This window comes from Peromyscus leucopus, chromosome 12 (genome assembly GCF_004664715.2).
Source record: "Peromyscus leucopus breed LL Stock chromosome 12, UCI_PerLeu_2.1, whole genome shotgun sequence".
Taxonomy (NCBI): domain Eukaryota; kingdom Metazoa; phylum Chordata; class Mammalia; order Rodentia; family Cricetidae; genus Peromyscus; species Peromyscus leucopus.
The window spans coordinates 4761174-4779111 of record NC_051073.1 but is presented as its reverse complement, the minus strand read 5'-3'; the positions used below and the strand labels follow the sequence as shown (position 1 = coordinate 4779111).

The following is a 17938-nucleotide window of genomic DNA, read 5'->3' as shown; positions in this document are numbered from 1 at the left end:
CGTAGCCTGGCAGTGATGGTGTGGACCTTTAATTCCAGCATTTGGGAGGGCAGAGGCAAGAGGATCTCTGTGAGATCGAGACCAGCCTGGTCTACAGAGTGAGCCAGAGCCAGAGCTGTCTACAGTACAGCCAGAACTACACAGAGACGCTCTGTCTGGGGCTGGGGGGGGGGGAGCCACAGGATCCATATAAAAGATGTGACTCTCCCTTGAGAAGCCTATACTCACACTTGGGTATATATTAATCTTTTCCAAAGTGCCCCTCTTTGTATTAACTCCTATGTTTAATCTGTGCCATGAACTCGAACTGTTTCATACTGGTTGTCATATTCTTTTCTGCAGTGAAAGGAAGGTTCTGTGGATGAAAAGAACTCAGAATGCTATGCCTGGCCGCCCAGGGGGTGGGGTATGGGAATGGGGGTTGGGGATGGGGGTGAGGATAGGGATGGAGGATGGGTGGAGGATAGGGGTTGGGGGGTGAGGGGGATGCATCTTCTTCCTCTATCTCAGACACCACCAGGTACCTTTTTATAGCTCAATGGGGCAAAGGAGACCAGTGAACATTCAGGACGAATACTGTTAGAGAAGAAGCTGGTGAACGCCGCTCAGCCACCGCTGCCCATCCCATAAACACAAACCAGGAGCCAAACCTGAGCTTCATCCAGAGACAGTCTGGGAAGTCTGGGTCAGAGGAACATCTATTTTTTTTATCATTAGCAATTTTATAGAGAACCAGAGCAATGGCAATATGGCAAGTTTGTCCTGCTCCTCTCCTCTGGTGGGTCAGATTCCCTGTCTCTTTCAACCTCAACTTCTGCCCCCACCACTGAGTACTGTGGGGGGGGGTGGTGTGTATGGGGGGCAGTTGCAAACATCAAGTCCACTGAGTCTTACATTCCTTCTCAGCCACCAATGTGGGTGACATCTAGATGTAAGATTAACTCAGAATAAACCATTAACCAGATGTACACAGTAAGATGCTTTCAAAGTGTACACACAGATGCTAATCTACATAATTGTAACAGGCCCCCACACCTTAGTGTAATAAGTGCCAAGAAAAACCACCCTGACCCAGACTTGACCTGCAAGACCAAAACTGGAACCAAGAAACAGAATCCCACCAATCCCTGAGCATGCCTCAAGATCAGACCACAGAATCCCACCAATCCCTGAGCACGCCTTAAGATCAGGCCACAGAATTCCACCAATCCCTGAGCATGCCTCAAGATCAGGCCACAGAATCCCACCAATCCCTGAGCTTGCCCCAAGATCAGGCCACAGAATCCCACCAATCCCTGAGCATGAAATCCCACCAATCCCATGCCTGAGTTTGTCACAGAATCTGACCTCATGATCCCACCAATCCCAAAGCCTACTCCAAGATCAGGCGACAAAAATCCCACCAATCCCAGGTCACCCTGGAAAGCACCCTCCCCCAAGAAATCCTATATAAACCCTGTCTTCTGCTCAGTCCTTTGCTGCTTTGCCCTCCCAATAAGTCTCTTGTGTGAGGTTCGTTATGTGGTGTGATTTTGTGGTGTTCCTTGGCTCCCTACAGCAGGACTCCCTTCCCTTTAGAGCTGCTACACACGCACTGGGGAAACCTTCACCCAAAGCAGAGCTGGAACACATTTATCGGGGAAGCCTTCTTTTTGTTTGTTTGTTTGCTTGTTTGTTTTTGTTTCTTTTTGAGACAGGGTTTCTCTGTGTAGCTTTGGCTGTCCTGGATCTTGTTCACCTGCCTCTGCTTCCCAAGTGCTGGGATTAAAGGTGTGCACCACCACCACCTGGCTGTAGTTCTGCTTCTTGCTAACTGTTCTTACTAACTGATGGGGGTCAACCACACAAAGGGGATGCATGATTTGGGCAAGTTCCCTGTGTAGATGCTGGCCAGCAATTACAGACTTTCTATTCAGCTTTCAGAGTGTCTCTGTGTGTTCTCTGGTGGACTTACCTCACAGCATTTTGGAGATGCCAGCAAGATTCCAGAGACTGAAACATCAGGATGCCAGGGGTCTTAGATCCCCTGGGTGGCCAACATTTGGGGAATATACAGTTCCTAGGTGGTGTGCGTTCTGAGACATTCCAGGACCCCAGGGACTTCTCTTGTCTCTGCTCCTATAGACAGAGGTTCCTAATGCCTTCACCCTAAACAAGAAACTACAGAAAGTCACCTGGCTTGTCCCGTCTGAAGGGAAGTCTGCTTATGGTACCTTCTGCGTTGGACAGGACAAAGCCCTAATTCCTGCCTGGGATCTGCATGAGACGTCACTGGATCACCCTGTTTCAGTCAGTGGTAGTCACCCATGGTTGTCTTTATTGTTGTCAGTCTGTGTGTCTCTGTCACGTCTGTTGGTTGGAGAAACAGATCTAAAATGGAAGGGGGAGTGAGCAGTACCAAGACACCGTTGAGGTGCATGCTGAAACAGGTCTGGGAGGAGTCTACAGACTAGGATGGATATACTGAGCACTGGCTCTCTCTGGGCAAGACCCACCTCCCTGACTCAAGACCTATGCCGCCTTGTTTGTGACCAAATCCTTACCCAGTTACCCAGAGAAGCCCAAAACCTCCACCTGTTCTCTCAGCCCTGTGGCAGGAAATTGACATTCCCCTCCGTATGTCTCACTGTAGCCCCTGGACTCACCAGGGAGGAGAAAGTAGTGCCTCTTGCCCTGCCAGTGTGTGTGTTGGGGGTTAGTCTCTTATAGCTCAGCCCCCTCTCTTCCGACATCACCTAGAAACCCCTCCTTCAGCTCCTCCCAGCATGCCCACCCTGGCTCTGACTGCTTGTCACCTTCTGTCTCAGTCCGTGTCCTCGCTCTGCTCCCCAGAATGGTGCTCTCAACTCTGGGAGCACCTCCCGTAGGTGAGTGTGTTGCAACTCTGGGGAAAAGGCATCCTGACTGTTCGGGAGTCAGGCGGCTTCTAGGACAGCCCTGGCAACGGAAGCTGCAATGGGACAGTTTAGCCCTAGTGGGAAAGTATCCCAGACACCTCGAGCTGCTAGGACAGCTCTGACAGCTGGAGCCGCAATGAGACAGCTCAGCCCTGGAGGGAGAGGTAGCCTGACTGCTGGGGGTGGGGGAGTCAGGCCCAGAGCTGCTGGGACAGCTCAGCCCTGGAGGGAGAGGTATCCTGACTGCTTGGGGGAGTCAGGCTATACTTGGTGTGGTGGGAGATGGTCTCCCCACAGGATATAGCAATCCTGCTCCTCTCCTAGAGAGCTGCTACAGCTGAGCTTTTGCTCAGCCCCCTTAAGGGGCCAGCAGAGCTCTGCTTCTCCTCTGGCCCAAGATGTTGCTTCTTTTGCTTCACTCTGCTAAAGGGGAAACCCCTGCAGAAATGTAGCAATCTCCTCTGGCTCCAGCAAAAAGTTGTTACTTTTTCTGTACCACCTAGCTCTCAGTCCTCTAAGGGGCATCTCAGCAAGGTTCTTCTGTTCAGCTCTGCCTTGCTCGGCCTCCTAAGGGAACATCTCTGCAAGGGTTTTTCTGCTTAGTTCCTTAAGGGACGTCTCAGCAAGGTTCTTCTCTGCACCAGTGAATGAAGATTTTCGCACCCAAAAGTCTTTTGAGAAATAGATTTATTTGGGAAGGAGAGTCCAGGAGAGTGGCTGCCTCTACCAGGGTGGGAAAGAACAGCCAACAACTGAACAGGCAGGGTGGTTTATATAGGGTTTCTTGTGGGCGGAGTTTCTACAGGGAGAAGATTTTTCTGTCCAAGGATTGGTTAGATTTTCCTGCTCAGGGATTGGTTAGTTTTTTCTGCTCAGGGATTGGTTAGTTTTTTCTGCTCAGGGATTGGTTAGTTTTTTCTGCTCAGGGATTGGTTAGCTTTGTGGGTTAGGGGCAAAGATGGCCCTGATCTCAAAGCCAAACTGTGTTTCTTTCACTGGCCTTTCTTAGCTTTTTGGCTCTAATTGTAAGGCCAGGGCACATTTCTTTCACTGACTCTGATTCTAGGGACAAAGTGTTTCTTTGGAACTGGTTTTAGAGTCAGGGCATGTTTCCTTGGGTTTGGGGACAGAGTGTTTCTTTCTCTGGCTCAGGTCCCAGATCCAGGCTGTGTTTCTTGCCCTGGTTCTGGGTCAGGGTGGGTTTCTCTAGCCAGCCCCTTTTCCCTACCCCTCCTCTGGTCCCTCTCTGGTCCTCGAGCAGAAGCATCACCATTCTCTCCTCTTGTCTAGGGAGCATGTACAAGAAAGGGAAAATAGTTCCCCTGCAGCACTGGTGGTAGCAGTGGGTGGGTGGTCTCTTCTACCTCAGACCCCCTCTTCCCGCCACACAGAGTGGCTCTGGCTATGAGGACTTCAGGAGGAATTTCCCTGAGGCAGAGGAAGCCTCCATCCTTCCCTTATGGGAGGCACGTCTGGGAACCCAAGACCTGAAAGTTCCCACTCTCCTCCTTGCATGGTTTATGTATGCCTTTCAACCAAGGATCTGTACAATGAGAAAACTCAGAACCCACCATTCTCCAAAAACCTCAGGCTTTCATTAGCCTCTGGAGACTGCTGTCTCTACACCCACCAGCTGAACTGGGCTGACTGTCAACAGCTCCTGGCCACCTCATCACCTCAGACATGAAGAGGGTAAGAAAGCAGCCCTCCCGCAGGGTGGGGGATTGCTTGAGGACAGTGCCTCCTGAATAAAGCAGATGTTCCCTTCTTCCTGACCTGACTGGGACCCCAACACTGACCGAGGCCGGGAAACTCTGGATAGTTTCAACAGGGCCCTTTTAGGAGGACTGAAAGCAGCTGCTACGACACTCACTAATGTGTCTAAGGTGAGCAAGGAAATACAAGAGACCCAAGAACTGTCCCTGGCTTCCTGGAGTGCCTCTGAGAGGCCTGCCTGCTGTTGACCCCAGTAGACCCAAATATTCCAGAAAAACAGCAAGCAATGGATACTGCTTTTGTTACGTGGTCAGCACCAGGTAGTAGAAAAAGCTTCACAAGTTGGAAGGGTTTGAGGATAAAAATAGGTCACAGTTATTAGAGACTGCTCACAAGGTTTGCAATAACTGTGACTCTGTAGAACAGCAGTTCTCAACCTTCCTATAAATATAAAGACCAATAAAAGAGATCCGGGGGGGGGGGGAGCCAGAGACACTGGGAGAGGGAGAGTAGAGAGGGACCAATGTGCTTATTGTAAACTGCTGTGGGATGGCCTGTATGTCAAATGCTCTGATTGGTCAATAAATAAAACACTGATTGGCCAGTGGCCAGACAGGAAGTATAGGCGGGACTAACAGAGAAGAGAAAAGAAAGAACAGGAAGGCAGAAGGAGTCACTGCCAGCCGCCGCCATGACCAGCAGCATGTGAAGACGCCGGTAAGCCACCAGCCACATGGCAAGGTATAGATTTATGGAAATGGATTAATTTAAGCTATAAGAACAGTTAGCAAGAAGCCTGCCACAGCCATACAGTTTGTAAGCAATATACGTCTCTGTGTTTACTTGGTTGGGCCTGAGCGGCTGTGGGATTGGCAGGTGACAGAGATTTGTTCTGACTGTGGGCAAAGCAGGAAAACTCTAGCCACAAAGTAAACAAAAAGGACACTGGAAAACTAAATGTCCCAATTAAAACAGTAACGAAGGAAGGCCTGGGTCATGGCTGATAGACCGGGGCTCCGTCCACTGAGCACCCAGGACCCCGAGGCTGTGGCCATCCAGCCAAAGGACTTCATTCTTTTCCTGCCAGTTGGCTGACTTTTCTTGCTGGCATTGCCACTACAGTCGTGCTAACAAAAGAAGCCGACCATCTGACTTTGGGCAGGAACTGTTCCTCCTCAGTACTGGGAAGTTTTCATCGACACCTTCCCTGGGTAGGTAGAAGTCTTTCCCATCCTAATCAAACGGCCTCAATAGTCACCAAGACAGTCCTTCAAGAGTTCATTCCTCAATTTGGATTGCCCCTTTCCCAGGGGGTCTGATGATGGCCCGGTCTTCATGGCCAAATCTGGCAACGTTCTTAATTGATGATTGGAAACTGCATCATGCCTGTAGGCCACAGAGCTCAGGACAGATAGAAAAGATGAATGGGTATAGTTGGAAGTTTTCCTGTGTCCTGCCCGGCCCTGAGATTCCACAGTCACTTATAAAACAACCACTCAGAGGCTTATATTAATTATCAACTGAATGGCCTATGACAGACTTCTTGCTAGCCAGCTCTTTCATCTTAAATTAACCCATATCCATTAATCTAAGTATCGCCACATGCTCTCTGGCTTTGCCTGTGTCTCATTACATGTTGCTCCTTGGACTGTGGTTTGGCGTCTCCCCCATCCTTCCATTCTCTTTCCTGTATCTCTGCTTGGATTTCCTGCCTGCCTCTAAGCTACCTTGCCATAGGCCAAAGTAGCTTATTTTTTTTAACCAATTGGAACAACATATATTCACAGCATACAGAAAGATATCCCATAGCAAATGGAACCTTAAAGGAGACTTTAAGTATATCCTTGAGACCAGTGAAAACTGGACCAGCCTCCCACCTTTTGTCCTAAGCACCAGGTGCCGCCCATATCCATGTGTTTTCACCTCATTTGAAATCATGTTTAGGAGACCTCCCCCGCCCTGAAATATTCATAAAGCAGAAGTTACTATCCACTTCCTCTTCAAGTCCTTACCGGCCCTGCAACAGACCCAAAGGGCTACTCACCCGACGGTTCAAGAGGTCATGCTCTTGTGCCTATATCTGAGCCTGCCCACAAGTTCCACCCTGAAGACTTTGTATGGGTAAAGAGGTCCTGACCCACAGTCTGCAGCCAGCATGGTACAATCCATACCCCGTGGTCATCACCACTCCCACAGTAGTGAAGACCTCCAATGTCATTCCATGGATCCACCACACCTCACTGAAGGAGGCTACAGAGGGCAATCACAGGTGGATCGTCATCAGGCCATCTGACCCCCTGAGAATAAGACTGATATGCACCCTATAATTATGGTTGTTCTATTTTGTCCTTTTGTCTCCCTGTGGGAAAGGCCCAAGGCCCCTATGAGCCAGGAACTTGGGTATGGGAATTAAGAAAGACTGGGCCCAGGAGCTCATGGCCAGTCTGTTCTCTGAGACCCAACCGGCCTTCCAGGTAGAGCTCTGTAAAATATTACACCCAGAGGCTGCCGGGGGACGGATGGTTTGCTTCCTCCTGGGGAGGAACACAGCTCTGGGGCTGTGAGCCCACCAGTGAAGAGACAGTCTATGTAGTACCATGCCTGCCCAGCTGACAGCTCCCTGAGCTGCCAGGAGCCAGGCAAATACCACTGTGCTCAGTTGTGAAACCAAGTCTTCCTGGAGCATGGTGATCCCTTCATTGTCCCAGGAAAACAAAAACCCCTTGGGGTCCTCTGATCCATTGGCCCAAACTGGCCCATCTGGGTACCCCCAGAACATGAGCCCCCTAAGGTGGCAAGCCCTGAAATCCAATTTCCCCAGGAGTTCCTTTAATAACTCTAGGGGATAGAGGCTCAGGAATCAGCAGAGCCAGCCCCTCCGTGTTCAGGAGGCTGGAAAGAGTTTATCAGAACCTTTACCATTCTCAACCGGACATAGGTCACACTGCCGGCTGTGCCTAGACCCCAACCCCCACATTATGTTGAGATGAAACCGATCAGACACGCAGGGTTGTCTCTTCAAAGGATGGATAGTCTGCTTTTCACTCAGAAGGCTGGGAATGGATGTGGTTAGAAGCCTGGTGACCTCTGTGCTGTCTGTAGGCCCAGGCCACAGCTGGCTCCCCCAGACTCATGTTTATTCCAATCATCCTCCCCAGACTCTCAACTTGGGCTTAAGGCATGACTACATCGAAACTCCTCGTAAGGTACATGTGACCTCCTCCATAAAGAAAGAAGATAAGATTAGGATGGGGGACAAGGGGCAGCCAGAGCCCACCAGTTCTTCTCTAGATGCAAGAATATCACATTCTTTTAGATATACATGTACACACACACACACACACACACACACACACACACACACACACAATTTTCTTTTTTTTCAAAGATTTATTTATTACATATACAGTGTTCTGCCTGCATGTGTCCCTGCAGGCCAGAAGAGGGCACTGGATCTCATTACAGACAGTTGTGAGCCACCATGTGGGTGCTGGGAATTGAACTCGGGACCTCTGGAAGAGTGGCCAGTGCTCTTAACCACTGAACCATCTCTCCAGCCCGAATATCACATTCTTAAGATGAATAGAATCCATGAATGGAGAGATGCTTAGTGGTTAAGAGCACTGGCTGCTTTCCCAGAGGACTGGCTTTGGTTCCCAACCCCCACATGGCAGCTCACAAAACACCTGTAACTCTAGTTCCAGGGCATCTAATGGCTTCTTCTGGTCTCAGGCAGGCAGTGTTAATAGACAGTGGGTCTGGAATAAAGAGCACTTTATCTGCACAAGAGGAACTGGGTAAATTTTATGCTTCTGTATTACTTGAACTTTTACAAATAAAATTATTTGGCTGGAATCTCCAGCTCACTCCTGCTTGAATCCCAAAAAGCTTCATTCCTCTCTCTCTCTCCAAACCCCACCCTCTCAGAGAATCTCCAACAAAGAAAAGGCACCAAAATCCCAGTGCCGCATTCTTGGCGGCTGCGGCAGCTCCTCCCCTGAAGTTGCCAGCGGCCCAAGTCCCCACCTAAACTGGTCAGCTTTTGACCACACTTGGGCACAAACCCAGCTTGTGGAGGACACGTCATCACCCCCTGGCCTACAGGGTATATGAGCTGCCTGCTTTAGTTCTGCTGCCTTGTAAGCATTGCAGGTCCGCTGGAAAAGGATCCTGGCAGTCGGAAGGTGAGGAGTAACACAAAGTCACTGTAAACACAGCAGCTCACAGCCCTGCTCCAGGGAAAGGTTTCCCCAATGTAACATCCCTGCCCCGGCAGGGGAGGGTTTCCCCAGGGAAAGTGTTCCAGTTCTGCTCAGCTCTGCTCCATTCTGGCAAAAGCAGGTCTCACCCAGACCTCATTCAAGAGATTTATTAGGAGGGAAGAATCCAGGAGGGTGGATGCCTTTGCCAGGGTGGGAGAAGGCAGCAGAAACCTGAACAGGCACAGGGCTTGTGTAGGTCTTTTTAGGAGTGGAGTTTTTCCAGGGTGGAGATTTCTAGGGTGTGAATTGGTTGGATTTCAATTCCCGAGCTTGGACAAACTCAGAGATTGGCTGGATTTTGTGCTCAGAGATTGGTTGATTTCATGCTCAGGGATTGGTTGGTTTTCTTGCTTAGAGATTGGTTGTTTTTTGTACTGAGTTGGCTAGGGGCAGAGTGTGTTTCTTTGGCTCTGGTTTCAGGGTCAGGGTGTGTTTCTTTGGCTGGCTCTTTTACCCTACATGCATAACTTCTCTGGCCCCAATCTCTGGGGCTGGAGGACTCACCCGGGAGTTGCTTTGCTCAAATAAACCTGTTCTTTTACTTTTTCAATTCGACTTGATCTGGCTTACTGCGTCGGCAGAGAAACCCATTATCCCGTTACAGAAAAACCTATTAAAAATGTATGACTTTCATAAGGTTGCAGTAAATATTCTTGCAGACTTCTCAACCTGGTCTTGTACTATTCGACAGCCCTTGCTTGATTCATTTGTACATCCGACCTGGAGCAATACTGGGCTCAACACACGCGATGAATTAGCGTGTCCGTGGCTAAACTGCTGCCAAGACAGGCTCAATAAGAACCAGTCAGAGAGCAGGCCTAAGTTTCTGTTTACTGTAAGGCAATACCCAGTTCCAGGAAAAGTCATAAACTGGCACCACCCCAGAGCAGGCCAATCAGCATCCAAGGGGAACATACCTAACATTCCAAACTCGGGATTTCTGACCATCACAGATAAGATCACCAGATGTCCCTGGGCCCAGCACATGCCTACCCCCTTTCACCAAGATACCCCTAGACAAATGTCAGCCAATCGGGGTCCTGAACCCTGGAAGTCCCTTCACCCCAACCTCTGCTATGATAAAATCCCTACCCCGACCAGGCTTGGAGCTCTCTGCTCTTACCGCTATGTCAGACAGACGGAGAGCCCAAGCTTGAGCTTGAATAAAGGCTCTTGCTTTTGCATATGCTTGAATAAAGGCTCTTTGCTTTTGCGTATGGATTCGTCTCCTGCGGTCTTTCAGGGGTCTCCGAAATCATGGCATAACCACCACCAGGATAAAAGCTGATCATTTTCAGGCAAATCCAAAAAAGCACTTATTTTCTTTGTTTTGTCTCGTAAGGTTCCAATAGCATCCTTACTAGTGGACATGGATTACAATTTTGCAGTGCGATTCTCATTCGAGTTTATCTAGCTTCTCCACACACATGATCCTTGGCGCCAACCTTCAGTCAGCAGGTCCAGCTAGCAGCAGTTTGTGCCCGCTGGCCGCACGCATGCGCCTGACGCCTGACTGTGTGGGGGTGTGTGGGGGGGTGTAGCTGCGCGCGCAGCCGGCCCCCGCCGAGTCCGGCTCTCCTGCCGCCCACCTTCCCGATTCGGCTTGGCCCGAGGCGGAAGTGAGTGAGCGGGCGGGGCCCCGCGCGGGGCGGCCCGCCCCGGAAGTGGGCGGGACCCAGGAGCCCCGCGGCGGCCTCCGCGCCTCCCAGTCGGGTTGCGGCCGAGGCCGGGCCTGGCTTTGTAGCTCGCTCTCGCCTCTCAAGATGGCGGCGCAGTCACCCAGCGGGATCCGCCTCAGCGCGGTGAGCAGCCGCGAGGGGAGGAGCGGGCCGGGCCCCAGGAGGGCGGGCGGGCGGGCCCGCGAGGAGGGTGGCCGTGGGCGGCGGCGGCTCGAGGCCCCGGCGCGGCGGCCGGGGGCGGGGGCCGGGGGCCGGGGGGGGTCGCGGCGCGGCCGCCGAGGAGCCGCGAGGAGCCGCCGCCGCCGCCGTTGCCGCCGCCATGTCGCTGCGCTCGCAGGAGGAGCGGCCGGCCGGGAGGCGATCGGTGCGCGCCGGGCGGCTCGGGCCGGGCTGCCGTCCCCGCCCGCGGCGGCCGGCTTCCTCTTCTCCGCCGGTCCGCGGCCGCCAGCTGTCGCCGCAGCCGCGCCCTCCCCCGGCCGGCACCCGCCCGGCCCCCGAGCAGCCCGCAGGCGCCGAGCCGCACGGCTCCGTCGGGGCGCGGCAGCCCGGTGCCGATGCTGTCCCGTGCCGCGCGGGCCCGGCCCCGAGGAGGCCCCGGGGCCCCCGACCTCTCGTCCCCTCCCCGCCTGCCGGGGTTGCCTCGCTGCCTCTGCTCCGGTTCTGACAAACGCTCGCGGGGCGCTGGGGAGGGGTCGCGGCACCAAACGACTCCAGACTTTGGGACCCAAAACATGGTGGGCGTGGCCTCCTCACCTGATGATCCCTGCGAAGTTTTTACATCTGCCGGTCCCGGAGGAGGCTCTAGGCCGGGGAAAGTACTTCCTCGGCCGCGGAGGAGGAGGAGGAGGAGGTGGACGCCTGGAGGGTGGCTGCTGGGGTTGGGGTGTCGGGGGGCTGCGGTGTGGCACGCCTGCAAACCCCGCGCAAAGGGCGACTGACTGAAGCAAGCCGGTTCCAGGACAGTTTCGGGGGTACGGGGAAGCCCTGCCTCAGACAAGCACGGCAAGGTACTCCGTGTTGTGAATATTTCATTGCTGGGCGGTAAGGATTTCCGGGTGCACCTTCCGCGGTTTCTCGCTGGCCCTGGAAGAATGCGTCTGCTCCACGTTCATTCATTCATTTGGCGGTGTCCTTCACGCGGGGTGTGATAGTCCGAGTGTGCAGGAAATGTTGCCTGGTTTTTATTGCCTCTGCCTCTTTGTGAGGTTGAGCATTCTTCACTTTTTTTTGTTGTTGTTGTTATGTTTTTGTTTTAAATTGCCTGTGCATACAGTTTGCCCAAATTTTTTCACATTTATTTATTTTATGTGCATGAGTGGTTTGCCTGCTTGTGTGCATGTATGTTACCTCCTGTGTGCCTGGAGATGAGAAGAGGGATTCAGGTCCCTTCACTTACTGAGGGAGTGAGTTGCCTGTGAGGTGCTGGGAACTGAACCCTGGTCCTCGGTAAGGGCAGCAGGTGCTCTTACCACCGAGCCAATTCTCGAGAGCCCTAGTTTGTCATTCATTATTCCCCTTTCTTTTGAGAGAGAAATCGTACTGGTTTATGAGACTTGTTTACATATTCCAGGTCAAGGACCTTTAGTTAAATAGTTTGTTTAATGAAATGGTGTTTAGTAGTTAAAAGAGTAACTTTATCCTTTCTCTACGAGTTCTTAGTTCTTCTCCCCAACTGGGTGACTCTGGACAGAGTAATACCACTCACCACTCTAGAGCCAAAAGGGTTCCTGTTCCCAGGGAAATAATAGAAATTATTCTGTGTCGGGGCTGGAGAGGTGGCTCAACAGTTAAGAGCACTGGCTGTTCTTCCAGAGGTCCCAGCAACCTCACTGTGGCTCACAACCGGCTATAATGAGATCTCATGCCCTCTTCTGGCATAAAGGTGTACATGCAGATAGAGCACTCATACATAAAATAAATAAATCTTTATTAAAAAAAAAAAAAAGAAAAATTATTTTGTGTCAGTTCTGGGTAACCAAGGTCCTGGAGCAGGGATATAGATTGCCTTGAGTAATGAGGTGGTAGTGGTGGTGTGTGTTAGGGGTTATCCAACAAGGGTCTTCGTCCTGTCTGCCAGGAAAGTGTCCTGTTGCTGTAGCCCCAGTCCTATGGGAGCTTCTAAAAACAAAATAAAGTCATAGATGAGTACATTTGCCACATAATTGGCTAGAGTGTCAGGTCCAGAGCAGGGAGAGCTCTGCTGTGCCTAACTACATTGAGAGTTTTACCTACTGAGAAGGTTAGGTCAGGTACGGGGTTGATGATGGTAAAGAGCTCTAAGTCAGGCCTTGTGGCACAGGTTGTAATCTCATCTGCTCTGGAGGCTGAGGAAGGGGGAGTATAAATTAGGCCTGCCTGGGCTACAAAGTGAGTTCAAGGCCAGCCTGGACAGCGTTCTCAAAATAGAAGGGAGAGCAGACTCGGGCTGTATTTCAGTGGGACAGTGTCTACCTTCCATGTGTCAGGCCGAAGTTCAGTCCCCAGCACTTGAGAGGCGGGCACTAAAGATAGTTCAAGGGAATTTTGGCTGCTTTACAACATTCCATTTCTCAATCATGGTGTGTAGTCTGCCAGACACGTACAGGCTCTTGAACACAGATGAAGCTTCAGGGAGCTTCCATTCACACCAGTTAGCCTCAGATATTATTAGTTCTGCTATAGAGTTTGAAATTTCTATTCTGGGTCAGGGATATAGCCTAGTGTAATGACACACACACTTAGCACGTGCTAGGCCCCTGGTGCTACCCCAGTACGGAAAAAAAAGACAAGGGCTATTTCCTTTAAAAGCCACATCCAAGTGACCAGACGTAGTTGCACACACATATAATTGTTGTGGAATATTTGTTTAAATATGTAAAGATGTGTTGCTGTTTTACCTTGCCTAAAGCACCTGATTGGTCTAATAAAAAGCTGAACGGCCAGTAGTGAGGGAGGAGGTGTAGGCAGAACTTCTGGGCAGGGAGAGTTAAGTAGGAGGAGGAATTTAGACCTGAGGAAGAAAGAAAAGGAGACAAGATGCTAGGGGCCAGTCAGCTAGACTGGGAGGAATCAGGAAAGTAGGACATACAGAAGGAAAGAAAGGTAAAAAGCCCTGATGCAAGATGTAGATGAAGAGAAACAGGTTAATTAAGTTAGAAAAGCAATGGAACAAGCATAAAGTAAGGCTGAGCATTCAAATAGGTCTCTGTGTCTCTTTGGGAGCTGGTTGGTAGCCCAAAGAAAGTTCCAACTACATATAAAGCCCAACACTAAGAAGGCTGAAGTAGGAGGATCAAGAGTTCCAGGCCAGCTTGGACCATGTTTCTTGGCCCTTTTCCTAAATAAGAAAGATAAGCCACAGCCTGAAGAGTACTCCCAGCTAGAGTCATGATAGGAGAAAAAGGTGAATTAGATGTTTAATTGGTTCTGGATCGAGTTCCCACCTCCTTACATATTACATTCTCTGACTCTTCAAAATGGGCGTGAAGGGCTAGGGGAATGGCTGAGTTTAGTAAAGTACACTGAAAGCATGAAGACCTGAGATCAGATCCCCAGTCCCCAATAAAGTGTCCATAATCTATCTATAGTGTCAGGGAGGTATCTTGAGCTCACTCTCCAGTTAGTCTAGACAGACTGGTCAGCTCCAGGTTGGTGGAAGACTGTCTCAAAAATAAGGTGAGCATAATTGTCAACCCTGGCCTTCACATTCATGTACACATGGACACCCAACACAGAAAAAGATTGAATTGATACTGGGACTGGTAGTGTGTTTTTATAGTTCTAGTTACTCAAGAGACTGAGGCAGGAGAATCACAAGTTCAAGGCCAGCCTGGATGGACAACTTAATGAGACCCTGTCTCAAAATATAAGGACTGGGGATATAGCCTAATGGTAGAGCACTTGGCCTGGCAAGAGCAAGACTCTAGATCCCATCCCCAGTATACATAAAGACAAACAAACAAGAAAGCTTGGCCTGTGCCTGTAATCCAGCACTCTGGAGGTAGAGGTAAGCTCTGTGAACTCTTGAGTTTCATCTACTTAGATGAGTCCAGGCCAGTCAGAGTAGCATTGTAAAACCCTGTCTCAAAAGTAAAGATTAAATGAAAGGAAGCAAGCAAACCAAATTCCTTAAAATTGTCAGCGTTGCCAAATAGGGTGTTGTTTAGACCCCGGGTTCATCTCTTTTCAGACACACCCAGCATTTATCAGTGGGGAGTCCTTGACTGAATAGTCCTGTCTTGGGGACTTCCTTTAACCTTTCCACAGGACTGTTGAGACTTACTGCCTTAGTAAGCCCTCGCTTAGTGATTCACAGCATAGGCTGGGCCTGCCCTCATGACCTCACTCCTGACATAGATGATTGGACGTGTAGTTCCTTTGTGCCCAAGATTCCAATCCGAAGGATGAGTGTGGTAACTTTACCCATAACAGGATTGTGTTTTAAGTTTTTGAGGAACCATCATACTGTGTTCCATAGCAGCTGTACATTTTACATTCCCACCAAGTGTCAGCCTAAATAACAGAATGGCTCTCCAGAAGAGCAGATTGCATTAGCAGGGAATTGCAGGCAGAATATAGTAACCATCATGGATGTAGCGAGGCCAAGGAAGACAAGCATGCTAAAAGGAAACAGGAAAGGGTTGTGTTTTGAACAGTTGTCCTTGACTGCAAGGACCAGGAGGCAAGGATCCTGTTAGCCCAAGGCTGATGAGTAAGTTTCTGGACAGGTGACATCGCACAACTATTTTCATCTATATAAAGGCTGTGGTCTTAGCAAACTTTTGTGATGGTTTCTGTTACCTGGCAGATACTTTCGTGGATATTCCCTCCCTATGTGGCTTTCCCTGGTTTTATTTTGGTCCTGACATGTGGATGTATTGTGTTCCCCAAAATATTGTGCACCCTAATAAACTTATCTGTGGTCAGAGAACAGAACAGCCACTAGATACAGAGGCTAGAAAATGGTGGCACTCACATAGCATTCCAGAGGCAGAGATCCCTCTGGATCTCTGTGAGTTCAAGGCCACATTGGAAACAGCCAGGCATGGTGACTCACGCCTTTAATCCCAAGAAGTGAGCCTTTAATCCCAGGGAGTGATGGCAGAAAGCAGAAAGGTATATAAGGCGTGAAGTCCAGGAACTAGAAGCTTTTAGCTGGTTAAGCTTTTAGGCTTTTGAGCAGCAGTTCAGCTGAGACCCATTTGGATGAGGACTCAGAGGCTTCCAGTCTGAGGAAACAGGATCAGCTGAGGAACTGGCAAGGTGAGGAAGCTGTGGCTTGTTCTGCTTCTCTGATCTACCAGCATTCACCCCGGTAACTGGCCTCAGGTTTGATTTTATTAATAAGACTCTCTAAGATTCTTGCTACACTGACAACTGGCTTATTTTTGTAGGCTCCTTTTAAGCACAACTAAGGGGAGTTTCAGGGTCAGCTACATAATTGGGTAAGCAAGCAGCAGTTAACATTAGTATATATTTAATCAGCTGAGGTTTAGTCTTATCACTTTTGGACACATCTGCCCAAGCTTGGATGTGACTCAGAAGGGGGCTGCTGGGTTTGTCCTTGAGACACTGCGAGGCTGACTTAGACCCTCTGTGTTCATTCTCTCCCTTAGCCCTGAATGTAAGGGTCTTGTAGATAAATGGTCCTTTGTTGGAGAAGACACCTGTTTGCCCTTCTCAGAGGACTGGAACCCGAGTTCAGTTGTGAAAGTGGGAGAGTTTAACCCCTTCAAAACCCAAGATGCGTGTACCTGTTAAGCAAGTCCTCTGCTCCTAGTGTATGGGCACACCCCACCCCCACCCCCGTTTTCACTGTTAGTTGGGTTACTAGGAAGTGGGGTGTGCTATGGAGGCCGATCGACAGCTGTGGTGTGGAGAGGTTGGGATGCTGTAAGTTCAGAGCCAAGTTACCTTAGGACACCTTTGGCCCCCTTAATAACCATGTACTGCCCTCCTCTGTGGCTTTGGCCCATTAGGTAAATCACTTGAAACATACAAATAGACCCCTGGTTTCCATCCAGCCAAAGGGTCAAGGACTGCTGTCCAGAGCTGCTGGTGCTGAAAGCAGTGTTTTCTTTTCCTAGCTTTACTGTGTCTGGAGTCTGATGGACCAGAGGTCTTGACATGTGTCTGCCTTGTTCTGCTACTGTAAATATCTCATCAAACCATTCCCATACTGGACCATGGGTGCAAGGTAACCTAAACCTGTGTTCCAGCCATGGTCACTTAGATTTGGCTCTACAGTGAACTGCCTCTTACCCCTTTGAGGTGAGAGCTATATTTTTTCATGTTGCCGCTGCCCTTAGATGTGTAGTTCTAAGTTTTGATATAGTTTGATTTATATACACTTTTGTTCTATTCAAGAAATGATTTCCAAATCTAAAGTCATGAAGCTTTTCTTTTTTTTTTTTTATGTTATTTTAGGTTTTTGATCCATTTTGACTTAATTCCTGTATGTGTTGTAATTTAGGAATCTGGTTTCCCAGTGCCATTTGTTGAAAAGGCCTTTATCCTGTGAGTGATCTCGGCACTCACAGTGTGTGTATAGGGGTTGATTGCAGGCTGCTTGCTGACTTGGTAGTGTGGATCTGGTTGTCCTAGGAGGCCGCAGCTTGCTCAGGTTATCCTGTAGGGAGCTGATGTCTTCTGTTGCCTAGGTTTTATTTGTTTGTTTTTTCTTGAGATCTTCAACAGCCCATGCTGGCTCCCAACTTAAACTCGATAAGGATGACCTTAACTTTCTGATATCATGATTCCCAGGTGATGGAATTACAGGCTCTTGGTTACCATGCGCAGTTTTATGAGGTGCTGGGGGTTAGGCCCAGAACTTTATGTGTGTTAGGCAAGTGGTCTACGTATTGAGCTACATCCTCTTGGGTTGGGGAAGTAGAGGCAAGGGGAACAGAAGTTTAAGGTGAATTCTAGGCTACCCTAGAATATACAACTCCCCCCACACCCCAAAAGAGTAGCTCACGGTAGCTCTGGCTGTCCTGAAACTCACTCTGTAGACCAGGCTGGCCTTGAACTCACTCATAGAGATCCACCGGCCTCTGCCTCCCAAGTGCTGGGATTAAAGGCATGTACCACCAAGCCCAGTTAAAGATTTTATTTTTTATGTACATGAGTAATTTGTCTGCATGTACATATGTACACCAGAGGATGACTTCCCACAGTTGTGAGCTGGGAATTGAACTCATGACCTTTGGAAGAGCAGTGAGTGCCCTCAACTACTGAGCTATCTTTCCATCCCTGCCCTTTAAAAAAAAAGTGTTTAAATTAAGTGATTATGTGTGTGCAATAAGCTTCCTATAGCATAGGGCTGATTGGCCTCCCCTCCTTCGTGTCTTCATATCTGTTATTGAGAGTAAAGTCATGCTTTAACACCTTGGAAACTGCGGTGGTT

General features: G+C 49.7%; 1 protein-coding gene across 3 annotated transcripts in view; it reads left to right on the top strand.

Annotated features, from left to right (window-relative positions):
* Positions 1–10538: 10538 nt before the first annotated feature.
* The window catches only part of Morc3 (MORC family CW-type zinc finger 3), a 47984-nt gene continuing 40584 nt past the window's right edge, over positions 10539–17938 (top strand). For all 3 annotated transcript variants that reach the window (XM_028879979.2, XM_028879980.2, XM_028879978.2), the window contains exon 1: positions 10539–10677. In XM_028879979.2, coding sequence (XP_028735812.1) covers positions 10639–10677 — 39 coding nt within the window. In that variant the 5' untranslated portion in view covers positions 10539–10638. The remainder of the gene's footprint in view (positions 10678–17938) is intronic.